This window comes from Sesamum indicum, linkage group LG3 (assembly GCF_000512975.1).
Source record: "Sesamum indicum cultivar Zhongzhi No. 13 linkage group LG3, S_indicum_v1.0, whole genome shotgun sequence".
In the NCBI taxonomy this organism is placed as follows: Eukaryota; Viridiplantae; Streptophyta; class Magnoliopsida; order Lamiales; family Pedaliaceae; genus Sesamum; species Sesamum indicum.
The window spans coordinates 24,530,858-24,543,922 of NC_026147.1; the positions used below are offsets into that span (position 1 = coordinate 24,530,858).

General features: G+C 36.7%; 3 protein-coding genes across 5 annotated transcripts; 1 reads left to right on the top strand and 2 right to left on the bottom strand.

Moving 5' to 3' along the window:
- Positions 1 to 5,324, top strand: LOC105159506 (histone acetyltransferase of the MYST family 2). Of its 2 annotated transcripts, XM_011076586.2 has the most exons (9): positions 1 to 338; positions 800 to 888; positions 1,190 to 1,249; positions 1,492 to 1,701; positions 2,258 to 2,326; positions 3,043 to 3,204; positions 3,588 to 3,681; positions 3,910 to 4,052; positions 4,659 to 5,324. In XM_011076586.2, the coding sequence occupies exons 1-9, from the start codon at positions 41 to 43 to the stop codon at positions 4,860 to 4,862; spliced, it is 1,329 nt and encodes a 442-aa protein (XP_011074888.1). In that variant the 5' UTR covers positions 1 to 40; the 3' UTR covers positions 4,863 to 5,324. The 2 variants fall into 2 exon arrangements, with proteins under 2 accessions (XP_011074888.1, XP_011074890.1); XM_011076588.2 differs by lacking the exon at positions 2,258 to 2,326.
- LOC105159505 lies at positions 4,047 to 6,928 on the bottom strand. Its single transcript, XM_011076585.2, has 2 exons — positions 6,032 to 6,928; positions 4,047 to 4,165 (listed from the first exon to the last, which is right to left on the bottom strand). The coding sequence occupies exon 1, from the start codon at positions 6,707 to 6,709 to the stop codon at positions 6,059 to 6,061; it is 651 nt and encodes a 216-aa protein (XP_011074887.1). The 5' UTR covers positions 6,710 to 6,928; the 3' UTR covers positions 4,047 to 4,165; positions 6,032 to 6,058.
- Positions 8,826 to 12,946, bottom strand: LOC105159507 (vacuolar protein sorting-associated protein 9A). 2 transcript variants are annotated; one of them, XM_011076590.2, is made up of 5 exons: positions 12,721 to 12,946; positions 12,015 to 12,162; positions 11,379 to 11,549; positions 10,226 to 10,405; positions 8,826 to 9,872 (listed from the first exon to the last, which is right to left on the bottom strand). In XM_011076590.2, the coding sequence occupies exons 1-5, from the start codon at positions 12,828 to 12,830 to the stop codon at positions 9,102 to 9,104; spliced, it is 1,380 nt and encodes a 459-aa protein (XP_011074892.1). In that variant the 5' UTR covers positions 12,831 to 12,946; the 3' UTR covers positions 8,826 to 9,101. The 2 variants fall into 2 exon arrangements, with proteins under 2 accessions (XP_011074892.1, XP_011074894.1); XM_011076592.2 differs by having other exon boundaries at positions 12,015 to 12,130; positions 12,721 to 12,858.

A 13,065-nucleotide genomic window follows, 5' to 3' on the forward strand; every position in this document is an offset into this window, starting at 1 on the left:
ACATCAATTCCACCTGGCAATTCTTTTGGGCACCGAGAAAATGGTCTCAATTGAGAACGGAGCAATCGCCGTCGCCGCGAACGGCCATGCAGCAGCCGCCGGCAAGACGATCGCTACCGAAGGGGTTGCTTTACCTCCGGCGTCTCAGTCCAACGGAGCTCAGCCGGAGACGGACCCTTCTCGGAAGCGGAAAATGACGAGTCTGCCCTTGGAGGTCGGTACTCGTGTCAATTGCCGGTGGCGAGACGGAAAATACCATCCTGTTAAAGTTATCGAGCGCCGGAAGCTTCCTTCCGGTGGAGCTAACGATTATGAGTACTACGTGCACTACACTGAATGTGAGAAAAGTGTTTAATTCCTTTTTATTTGTTTATTGTAAATTTAGGGTTAGGATTGGGGTTTGCTTGATACCATGTGGATTTAATAAAACAAATTAGTCAATAGTATTGGTTGGCATTTCGTAGTCTGTTAGCTTCTTGTTATGCATCAAAAAGTCTTTTATTGCTGTGGTCTTTATCCATATGTATATGGGACTGCGGCAATTGGCTTGATGAAAATGTATTCAATTCTGAATACAAGGATATCTCGCTACAATTCTAAACCTTAAATATTAACCGCTGCATTGATGAATTGAGCTGTTGGTCTGTCCTTTGTGTACCTTATTATTTCTCATGAATTACTTCCAGAAATTTCCTATGAGCAAAATTGGAATGCTTTGCTTGTTGCTTGAGTTTGGGTGAAGGGTGCTGTCTGTGACACTTTTACTACCTAACTATTTATATTTTATGTTCAAGTACAGTTAACCGTAGACTTGATGAATGGGTAAAACTTGAGCAACTTGATCTCAACTCTGTAGAAACTGATGTGGATGAAAAGGTTGAGGACAAGGTAACTTCCTGTTCATTTCTTTGTTTTGTGGCTTTTTTCGTTAGTTTCTATTATGGTTTTCCAAATTGGAAAGTGAATTCTAGGTGGAAGTGTAACTACATATCTTGGGTCGTACATGTACTTTTTGTTTGCACTATCTTCTCTTGGGAACTTTTAGTTTACTGGTTTTCCATGTCAAATTAGCAACTCATATTTTATTCAGCTACAGCTCTACACTACTCAAGAGTTCCGTTTTCTACTTGAATATGTGTGTCTATTCCTTGTTCTCCATATGGCATATGCTGACATTTGAAAATTTCAGGTAACAAGCTTGAAAATGACACGGCATCAAAAGCGTAAAATTGATGAGACACATGTGGAGGTACTCCTAGTTGATTTTATTATGTTAATCAACAAAAATGTTACAATTTGTCTGTGTGTTCTCATTATAAATCCTATAACTACCAACTTTATTGTTAACCGCTGATTATGAAGACATGTTCTCCAGATAACATATAGGGTCTTATAGATAAAATCTTGGTAATGGGGTGACTATATATTCTCTTGCAGTGATTCGTCAAATTTTCATTTGAATGACTAAGAGGAGTTGTGGAACTTGTACAGGGCCATGAGGAGCTTGATGCTGCTAGCTTGCGTGAACATGAAGAATTTACAAAAGTAAAAAATATTGCCACAATAGAACTTGGAAGATATGAGATTGAGACTTGGTACTTCTCCCCTTTCCCTCCAGAATACAATGACTGTACCAAGCTGTTCTTTTGTGAATTTTGCCTGAATTTCATGAAGCGCAAAGAACAACTTCAGAGACATATGGTGAGCTTTCTTCTTCTTCTTCTTTTTCTTTCTTTCTTTCTTTTTTTCTTTAATTTTTTTTTATATAATTTTAAAAATCTTCCTGTCATCCCTTCTTTTACATGGTTGACTGACTTTTGATGGAACTGAAGTGTTCTGTATGAAACTTGGTCAGTTGCATTTGTGAACACCACTGCAAGATCAGTTTATTGCATTGGAATCCATCTTGTTAGATGAGTTCACTTCTGTTTCTGCATTTTGCTATCTTTCTATTGACACTGCATAGCTGTATGTGCTTTGTCATCTTTGTTTAACTTGAAGTTTGGCTACAATGCTAGTTGTTTAAAGTATTTACTCTTTTATTTGTAGAGGAAATGCGATCTCAAGCATCCTCCTGAGTTTGGCAAGATCAGTTTATTGCATTGGAATCCATCTTGTTAGATGAGTTCACTTCTGTTTCTGCATTTTGCTATCTTTCTATTGACACTGCATAGCTGTATGTGCATCTCAACTCAAGCATCCTCCTGAGTTTGGCTACAATGCTAGTTGTTTAAAGTATTTACTCTTTTATTTGTAGAGGAAATGCGATCTCAAGCATCCTCCTGGTGATGAGATATATAGAAATGGAACTTTGTCAATGTTTGAGGTAAAATTTTACATTCACTTGATTTTGCTTAACTCAATAATTTTGGGAAAGAGCTCGTTTTTAGAAAAATTGAATGCCTTCAAACACAAGTCTTTTCATCAATTTCATGTATGTCAGTGCTGCAGTTTATTGCTATACTTCTATTTCTATATGAATACTTTATTTCTATATCTGCTACTGACAATACCATAAGCCACTTTCAATAAATATTTTTGTAGTTTTTGAATTTGACCTATGCAAAAAATATTCATTTTTATCTTACGTGATCTACATCTATAGCCACTTTCCATATCCCTATTTATATTATTCAAAATCCATCTACATAATTTCTGCGCAATGAGAGTCTCACCAATTCTCTCCTAGTTCAAGTCCGTTTCTGGCTGTTTAGTTTGAAAGGAGGGAGTACTTTTTTGGTTCTTATGCTGCCAGATATTTCCTGGGTGTGATATTGTCTTTCTTGATCATTGCCAGAATTGTGCTTTGATTGATTCCTCAATTTATTTGTACTTAGACCTTTGGCTCATTGTAATTGAGTATACAAGACAATTTTCATCATATTTTAGTACTTGGCATGTGCTGATGTCTTGCATTGATACTCTAACACTTTATTCTTTGCGACTTCATTTGATTTGCTGGTGCCGTGCATCTTGCTCCAACATTTCTGACAACTGTTGCCATGAAGAAGTGTTAACTAACTTTGAGATGCATGAGAACAGGTTGATGGTAAAAAGAACAAGGTTTATGGGCAAAATCTTTGCTACCTAGCTAAATTGTTTCTTGATCACAAGACCTTGTACTATGATGTCGATCTCTTTCTATTCTATGTGCTGTGTGAATGTGATGATCGAGGATGCCACATGGTCGGCTACTTCTCCAAGGTAATTTTATCATTTACGGTTGATCAGATCTTTTACTGCCTATTGCTATTTACATTCCTAACTCTGGAAAAATTTATATTTTTTGAGCACACAGTTCATTCAACCGTGTTATCACGTGTTTTCGCTTGAGGCCATCATTCCCTCTTATTTTGCTTTCTGAACTACGTATTTTTCAAACATTTCTTTGTGTGAGAACTTTGAGTTGCTCTTATCCCAAGTTATTTTGGTGCATTAGCACATGCCACTTATGTTTACTTATATACAAGCTTGATCTTGTTGTCACTCAAACTTGTTCACTTGGTCTAACTTCACTAGGGTGAACCAGAGCTTCTGACATTTCTGACTTTAAGGGTACTGATCCTTTTCCTTGAATTAATATGCAGGAGAAGCATTCAGAGGAGTCCTACAATTTAGCTTGCATTCTTACTCTGCCTCCTTATCAGAGAAAAGGCTATGGAAAATTCCTAATCGCTTTCTGTAAGCTCTTCACTTATATCGTCCTCCCTTCAGTCCTTTGCATGCCATAGGTTCTAGTTGGAATAAATACATTGAACACAAATACACAATTATTATATAGTACTGTCGCTACAACTGATGAACCTTGCCCTGCCTTACAACATTCTCTGACATGATTTTTCTTCTGTTTTACTTTCTTTTGGGTGGGGGTGGTTGGACGATGTTGCTCATTTCTTACCATCCATGCAGCATATGAGCTTTCAAAGAAGGAAGGTAAAGTTGGAACACCAGAACGACCCCTCTCAGATCTGGGTCTCTTGAGCTACCGAGGATACTGGACACGGGTTCTTCTGGACATACTGAAAAAGCACAAGGGCAACATCTCTATCAAGGTCCTCATTTAACAGTTAGTTTCAAATGCTAGAGCTGGGAGTGTACATTCATATTGTTTACGTTTTCGCATGCCTCTTTCACATTTCAAGCAGCAGTTTTATCTATCGAAGATCTGCATGTAAACAAAAATATAGTGAACAATCAGTCAACATTTCATGAAACCCTAATCTCCAATATCAGATGATGTGGCATCGAGAAACTTGTAAAACAAGCATTGATAGAACAATAGTAAGGAAACAAGAGATACTGAAAAGTTTTTCGGATACATATTATTCAAGTAATTATAATCATTGTTGCATCATAGTTGGCAATAAGTGCCCAGGGTTTGTAGCTTTTCAAATGTAGTGTGGTTCCTTTCTTAAGTGATGACTCTATTTCTCTTCTGAAGTAAATATTCTTATGCATGCTTCGAAGTGCTAATAGACATGCTTTAATATATGTGTGCTGCTTGGTTTTCATGCCAACTTTGGTTTCAACTCTGGAAGTAATAGCATCTCAGTTAGGTTGAGCATGTTCAAGTGCTTATATCATCTTTCTTGGTGCTCTTTCTCCCATACTTTTGTTTTTTTACCATCTTGTTTTCCGTGTTTAATTTCTTTCTGCAGGAGCTTAGTGACATGACAGCCATCAAGGCAGAGGATATTTTGTCCACCCTTCAGAGTTTAGAGTTGATTCAATATCGGAAGGGGCAGCATGTCATATGTGCGGATCCTAAGGTCCTGGATCGTCATCTTAAAGCCGCAGGCCGTGGTGGCCTTGAAGTCGATGTCAGTAAATTAATATGGACTCCTTATAAAGAGCAGAGCTGATCTTTTAGTTCGGTGAGTTTCACTTCCTTCTCCACTACCACCGATATTGTGGTCCTTGAAGTTCATGGATATGTACATAGAACATTCAACAGCAACCTTGCAATTCTGGTGGTAGCCTCAGGTCTGACCGTTGTCTAACATACTATTCTAGAAAACATAATATAATCAGAGTGTAAAAGCTTTATAACCTAGCAATACATGGGAGTGTACTTTTGTTGTATACCGAACTGGAGTTAATCCTTTTCTTCAGTGGAAAATTGTAAGCTTGAGGAGGGAACCCTATAAAAGGACGTGTGTAGTGGACTTGGCATAAATATAATTCGAAGATTAGGAAGCGGGGGCCTCATCCCAATTCTTGAAGGGAGAGACGAGGCCCAGATTGCTGATGTATATTTTATATTACAGCTCTTGACACAATAAAACAGGGTTTAAGTGTCGCGTGAACGCATGACACTGGACAATGATGATGGATTAGAAGATGCAAAAAGTGGTTTTTGACCAAATCATGATACCAAAATATGGCACTCGTTTTCATTTGTTCGAGGACTTGACGTTGATATATAGACATGTCTGCCGCTAATCCTTTTCCATATAAAATGCACAATGGTACATGGTAATTTTGGCCCGATTATTCAAATCTAAACACAGCTAATGGACATATAAATTTAGGTTTACCATGTAATTCGTGCATGTCGAAATTATTAGAAGACTAATTATTCTTCTATTTAAAATTAAATTTTAAGTCATATTGAGTTTAAATTTATTATGTTATAAATATAATACACCTAATTTGCTTAGAGACGTCTGAATGAGGTAGCTAGTACCACTTTTATATTCAAAAAACTGATAATGATGGAGTCCATCCAACTCATTCGTCATGGGGGGCGTGAATTCTTGATGTATTATTACTATTGTCTTTTCTCTTCTCTCATAAAGCTTATACATTTTAACACTATTCTAAAATACTATAAAAGATGGAAAAAGACAAGAGATCATCCATAATATCCTTCAAAACATGGGATAAGCATAACCCTTGATTTCGAATTTGAGGAGAAACACAAAATCTTGACCATCACTAACTGTCAAAATGGTCGGGTAAAAATCAAGAAAAAGGAAAATAAATCTACTGTGAGTTCATTTACAAATTAACTATAGATTGGATCTATTACCTCAATCTAACTTTTCCCATATGGATGTCATACTGTTGGTGGTTGAGAGCTGCTCTTCCGCAAATGAATCTGTTCAATCTGCAAGCTTTTCAGCGCCGCCCCTTTAGACCTTCTCTTCCAAAGATTCACCTCATCCCGGTCAACCCCAGACGCCGCCACCCTCTTCACCACCGGCAACGGTGGATCAAGCTCACCAACATTCACCAACCCAACACAATCTTGATCACATTTATCACCGTCGTTCTTCAAATTTAATCTTCTTGAATTCTTCTGTGTCTGTGCCAGTGTCATCTCTCTGATATTTCTGCAACTCTTGCTTCCGCTTCTGCCACCTCCCGAGACGGTGCCTCCCTGGGTGGTTGTGGGCATGGAGGTGGTGGTCGGGGGCAAAAGGGTTTTGCTAGAAAACAGTTTTTTCAGCCTGGAGTATCTGTGGGTGTGGGTTGTGACGGCGTTGGTGGTTGGGAAGCCGATGACACGGTTGCTTCTCTTGACTTGGCCCATGCAACTGACTTTAGGGGAAGAGGGTTCGTCGTCGTCGGTGGAGATGGGACTTTTGCGGTGGTAGTTTAGTTTTATATCTTTGATAGATAATCGGCAGAACAATGGCAAGAAAATGGTTTTCTGGTGGAAATGGTGGTGCTTGTGAATGCTCTGATGATCAAATCCGTTGCCCATTTTGTTTTTTCTACTCTTCTATGTGTGTAATTTGTATGTGTTATTGGTTTTACTACAGATACTTATGTGTGTTGTTTCTGTGTGAAGAGTGAGAACGTGTGTTTGAAGAAGGGGAAGGAGACGACGAAGCTGTAAGCTGTCGAGTAGAGTGGAGAGAGAGAAAGAGAGAGATGTGGTAATGTATATATTTTCATACATGAGACACATGTATAACTTTTACTATCTAATGAAATCAAATTAATTACATAATAAACTATACTAGTATAGTTTAATTATTTTTTAAAAATTATATATTAAATCACAAATATATTATATTTTATTATATAATTAAACAATTAAATGTGATTTGAATTAAAATTTTCCAAATACACATAGGCACAGCTACGCATATATATATATATATATATATAGTAAGTTAGTAACAGGAAACATACATAATTAATGTTTGATTAGATTAGAAAGAGTCAGAGTCACAGCCTCACAGGTCTCGAAGTGAAATTTGTTGTGCATTAAAAGTAAAGTAGGATCATAAGCTGTAACTACAAACGCTGAACTCCAAAATATTAATAATTAATATACCAATCCTACTGTCCAAATTTCCATTTATTAATTATGAAAACCATCCCCAACACTCTATAACTTAAACGTTTTGTCATCATCTTTAAGAATTTTCAAATTCTAAATAATCATCACAATTATTCATAAGTGTAAATAGTTATAGGGTAACTAAATTTAAACTGTTAATTTATAATATATTTATAGATATTATTATGTCCTTGGTGTAATTACATAGACCACCTATGACAACAAAAAAGTAGGTGTATTTTGTACAATAATATTTATATTTATGAAGGTATTGGTAATTTTTCAAAAAAATAAAAATTATGTAAATTATATTAATTTTTTATAGGTACGTATAATTTTTCAAAAAATATAAATAATTTGCGTAAGTAATCACAAGTCAGGAGTGTGAATGTCTATAGTGTATCTTCATAATAATTTTTCCGAAAAATTGTGGTGAAACAGTATGAAGTGGATGTGTTGCCATTCATCATGTATATGTAGCTATAAAGTTGGTAGCAATTGGCTTAATAACTTGCAAGATTTGTGGATATTAAACAGAGGATTATTAGTGTTGATTTATCTCGTTCTGTTAGTTCATGTGCGTTATATAGATTATAGCATATTCCTGACTTGTCGAGGGAGAAACCACTAATTGAGCACTGTGGTATTGTACGATTTTATTTTATTAATAAAACTTACATTTATAAAAAAAATATCTATATATTAGTGATTTATATCCCTAAATTGGAGTAATGTTTAAGTTAGGCAATTGTATCCGCATTTCAACTCATGGGACCTTGTGAAAAATAATTAATTGTTTGATTCCATCTGTCTGCTGACCAAATAAAACAACTTTATGTAATGTTAAAGACATTTGTTATTATTTTTCTAAATTTAATTCGGGGAAGAAAAAAAAGAAATCCGGAAGAGGTGAATTGTAGAGTGGGATCGGCCACATGGATGACGGTGCACACGCAGCCGACATCACATTTGGCAGCATGTGGAGGACACGTGATAAAGTACACGTGGCTCTGTTTCCTACCCTAACTACTACCAATTTACCTGGAAATTTCTTCAGAACTTGGAGGAATATTAGAATAATTAACTCACTTGTCGTTTGATAATATAAAATACAACACAAAGAAAAGTAGAATTAGTTCAAATTAATGAAAATAGAAAATGACCCAAGAAAAAGTTGATTTGATTTTTGTAGGCATGAGATGAGAGACAACATTTGATTTTGTGAAGGGCACATGTAGAAAGTAACACTGCAATGTGCATGCATGCCTCAGTTTTAAATTACACTAACAGTAATTTTAACACACCCCCACTATTCCCATACATAACACATCACAATTATTATCAAAGGCTAAAGAAACCAAAAAAGACAATATCTGGTCACTGGGTTGTCCGCCTGTGGAGAGGCCAAGCAGATGAAATAAAGCTGTCCCATTTGTAATATAAGTACTAGTTTCTTGTGTTTGCAGGATGTCTTGTCTAACGTTTTCACTTCTGCAGATCCCTATGTATTATTGATCAAAATCATGGAACATCAACAAAATCTCTCTCTCTCTCTAATTGCAACGACATTTGATGTGAAGTAAAAATGAAGAGTATTATACTAGGCTACACTTTCATCATCCTCATAATTTACCTGAACTTTCTCCATAAATTTCACAAATTTTAAGCTGTTTATCATACTCTTTGAAGAAAAAGAACAGAATTAGAAAAACAGAAATATAAACAGAACAGAAGAATGACTCTTCTTTACATTTGGTGATTGTCCTCCTCCAACTGCTGCTTTGTCAGGTGCCCTTAATTTGGTAGTTTACAACCCCAAAAGCAATCCTTCGATTGATTTATCAGCATCAGTAGAAGAAATGTCCTTTCTCGTTTCGTCATTTGGATCAGTTTCTTTAATCTCTTCTGAATCAATTGCAACTTGGGTTTGCTCGTTGTGAGTATTAGATGATGAAAGAGATGGAGGACTCACACCCATACCTTTTGCAAGGCAAACATACCTGAACACGAGTTGCTTATAGTTGCTTAGCAGATCTTCTACGTCGCCGACCGTCAGATCACCAGCCTGGGAATACAAATAAGGGAAATCCCGAAAAAGCTGGTTCACTTCTTCTTCCTTCAACAGCTCAGCTGCACCTTTGTTTTCAAGGTCTGAGATTGACGGAGGTTTGTCTAGCGATAAATGATCTTTCCCATCAAATCCCTCGTTCCTGGATTTAGGTTGGGATGATTCAAGGGGAGACTGAGGACGTGTTGCTGCACGCTGCTGCTTCCTGGAATTCGGAGCTGATTTTGCCTCCACAGGCTCCGCGCTGGGAACATGTCCTAAATGTTGATCCATTTGACTGTACGAGTTATCCGTGCTCTGAGAGAGGCCAGAAAGAAGCGCTTGAGCAGATTCCATATTCCTCTCAAATTCCACTTCATCCATCGAAAGGGCTTTTGCATCGATATTGGATATGAAAGATTCTACAGAGAGCATGTTTGTGAAGAAGTAAGCTGCTTCTGCGACCAATCGAGTTTGTCGTCTGAACCTTTGTATATATGACAGGTTTGAATGCAATTGAGGTGGGTTTGCCTGTTAAAGATATCACAAGAAATTCCATTTTTGAACGTTGGTTGTTAATGAGAGAGGTGGGGGAAAAACAGAAAAAGGTGAACAAGATCACTATTGATAGCACCATGTTAACAATAAGCAATACAGGATATTGAGAGAACAGTTCAGTGATGCAAATGGCTTGCCCAATGAATATGGATATTTGGTTTAAGCAGAACTTGGACAATGTTATGTTTCTCCATAATGTGTCACCATTACAGGTAAACATTAGTATTTTAGAAACATAAGAAAACCAGATGACTACAGAAAAATTTAACAATAATAACACCCTTCTAGAGCTATTCGTCATCAAGTACATGGCCAAGCAGAATTACCTTTATGGTGACATAAATGAGAACCGGTAGAAATTCATCAGCTCCAGGATGATCTTCATTTGCCGCAAGCGATGCGTTGAGCAAAAGGTTATTAATAACTTTGCAACAATTAAGAATGCAGACAAGTTTATCTCTCGGCGCCTTGTACATGTTAATCTTTTGCAGCTCCTTCTGGGCAAGCTGCCATAACAGAAAATCAAGAACTGAGACTTCATGCTGAAGAACTAGTGGAGAAAAAGTTTATCATTTCCAGACATACTTCAAGATTAGATACATTTAGATATATCTCTTAGTGAAAATTGGAGAGATGCATGCACTTCTCCTGTCTCCAATCATACATGACTTTGATCTCAAATGCTTAAACTATTAAAACCTTCACAAGAGTTACTTTTACGGGAGTATTGAAAGAACATGTCACACATTTTTTCAATGAAAATACTGTTGTACTGTTCATACATCATCTAACAACTTGGAATCTGGAAGCTGCATTGATATATTCATCGACAAACTAAATAAACCTCACAAGTTATATGCGGAGAGGACTGAATCATGTCATTAAGCTGACTGAATAATTTTAGTGTAAACTTTTAAAGTCAATAGATTAAAGCCACAAATTAGCTAACAAACAACATACTTTATCAAACTAGAGTGGTAAACAGAGGTAAGAGTTTAAAACTGTCTTCAGTCTATCAGCTTTCAGCTTTCAAGGGAAAACAATTGTGTCCTCAGCCTTCTGAAGAGGGACTAAATGTAAAATCGACTTATCCATGTAGAATATTTACTTGATTTATCATCTCATGATTGAGTGATAGCTTTCACAAATTCAACTGGTCAGAATTTCCTTGAAGAAGCCATCAATTAGACTCTACATCATCCATCTAATTACATTTTCATTTCAATATAAATAGGAGAGCAAGCTTAGTTTTCCACTAGCAACCATAAACCCCAATAGCTTCTGAAAGACATCCTCTCAGAGTCAATTTATGTAACTGAAGATAATTAATTACGCATCATGCACACAAGATTAGAAATATTACGAAGAGTAGTGGGACCTATTAGCAGCAACCACACACTGCTTTCTTCACATGGAGTGCAATTGCTGAAGCATTTGATGCAGTGGGGAAAATGATTTCAGATGCATTTCTGTACTCACCAACCATGAGGTTTCATTTTGGAAGGTTGGCTTGATATCCAAATTCTCAGGCCTTACAAATTGTTGGATCAAAGCCATCTTTTCATAAAGCTGCTCGTCAGCTTTGACATCTTCAGGAATGGAAGCAAATACACGAGTAAACAATTTTGTCATGACATATTTCTCCAGTCCCTGTAATGTGCATAGAAACAAAGAGTTTAATAAAGCAAAAAAGAAATATTTTTGCAATTATACAAAAATGTCTTAGCAAGTTATAGCTATCTTTTCAACATGCATCAATTGTGAATAGAGTAAAAAGATATTACCAACGGTGTTGGCATGATCAAATAACAGAAAACTGGCAATATACTAATGATAATACTAACACTTTCTTCATATACATTAGAACTTTCACGGCAGCTACTTTTGACTACAAATTCGTGTATATCAGTTTGAGCTGCCAGATAGTTCAAGGGGTGGTGGGCCAAATTCAATAACAGAGAACCTAAAGAAAAAAGGTTATATTAGCCTAACCTTAGATCATGCTAGCCAAATGTACATGAACCCAAAAAAAAGAAAGTCACACAGCAGACATTTCAAATGTTTTCTTCACCGAATTAATACATGATGTAGTGTTGAGGAAGGAACAACACTTACTTCACCTGCACTCTCCAACTCCTCTTCTGAAGATCCAGCCCAAAGGGGGTGGGCCCTGAATGCCGCTTCCATATTACCAAGGAACTCCTGCACAGCCACACTGTCCCTTTCTGCATCTGGTGCATTGTTCAAAAATGATACAATAAAACTGCAAAATCCAAATTAGAAATAACAGTGGATTTTAATATGGAACAAGCATATACCCGAAAGAAAATAACTCCTATATTATGAATAAATGCGTGATAGTTCCAAGAAAGGTGATTTATTAATGCTTCAAGTCGTTCCAAGATGAAATTTCTCCAAGCGCCAGGCAGAATACTAAGATATTGAATTATTTTATTGTAATAAAATTGCATAGGATGCTAAAACTTAAAAAATGTACACCTAATAGCTTTTGCATACTTTTCATTAGTAGTCTTTGCATACAGTCTTTGCGTAATCATCATTCACCATAAAATCGCAATAGAACAAATCTCACAGGTCAAATATTGCATATAATCGATGAATAATGAGCTAGCAAATGACATTTTTGGCAATAATACTGTTCATCAATAGACAGCTAAATACCGACAATAATTCCAATAATCTGTGATTAATCCTATGCACGTCATATGCAAAAAGAAAAAAATAAAAAAGGTCCTTTAGCCATTGAATTCAGTACTCAAGAAAAGATAAAATGCGAATTGGTACATACATACAGGAATACCTTTTGATAGCTTTGACGAAGTCGGCGGCGGAGGGGTGGCGCATCCGCTCGAGGAAGTCGTGCCACGTCAGCGGGGCCGTGGACGAGCCGAACACGTCGGAGTTGTCCATCGGTGGTGGATCGGACCGACGGGCTGAGATTTACTGTGTTCGGATTCGGAGTCAACGAATGAGTGAGAAACTAATAGAGAGGTTGCAACGTAGAAATTGTGGTCTGGGTCGGCCCATCCAAAATAGCCCAATTTCTTTGCTTGACCCAATCCAAAAGGTCCGGATAAGTTGGTTTCCTTTGTCAAAATAAATTTATGTATTATATATTAAATTACCATTTTACTTTCACCATCCA

Coding starts and splice junctions, on each gene's coding strand:
- LOC105159506 (XM_011076586.2), top strand. CDS start 41: ATGGTCTCAATTGAGAACGGAGCAATCGCCGTCGCCGCGAACGGCCAT. Junction 339..799: donor CTACGTGCACTACACTGAAT/GTGAGAAAAGTG, acceptor GTTCAAGTACAG/TTAACCGTAGACTTGATGAA. Junction 2,327..3,042: donor GAACTTTGTCAATGTTTGAG/GTAAAATTTTAC, acceptor GCATGAGAACAG/GTTGATGGTAAAAAGAACAA.
- LOC105159505 (XM_011076585.2), bottom strand. CDS start 6,709: ATGGGCAACGGATTTGATCATCAGAGCATTCACAAGCACCACCATTTC.
- LOC105159507 (XM_011076590.2), bottom strand. CDS start 12,830: ATGGACAACTCCGACGTGTTCGGCTCGTCCACGGCCCCGCTGACGTGG. Junction 12,163..12,720: donor TTCGTCAAAGCTATCAAAAG/GTATTCCTGTAT, acceptor TGGATTTTGCAG/TTTTATTGTATCATTTTTGA. Junction 9,873..10,225: donor TCATTTATGTCACCATAAAG/GTAATTCTGCTT, acceptor TATCTTTAACAG/GCAAACCCACCTCAATTGCA.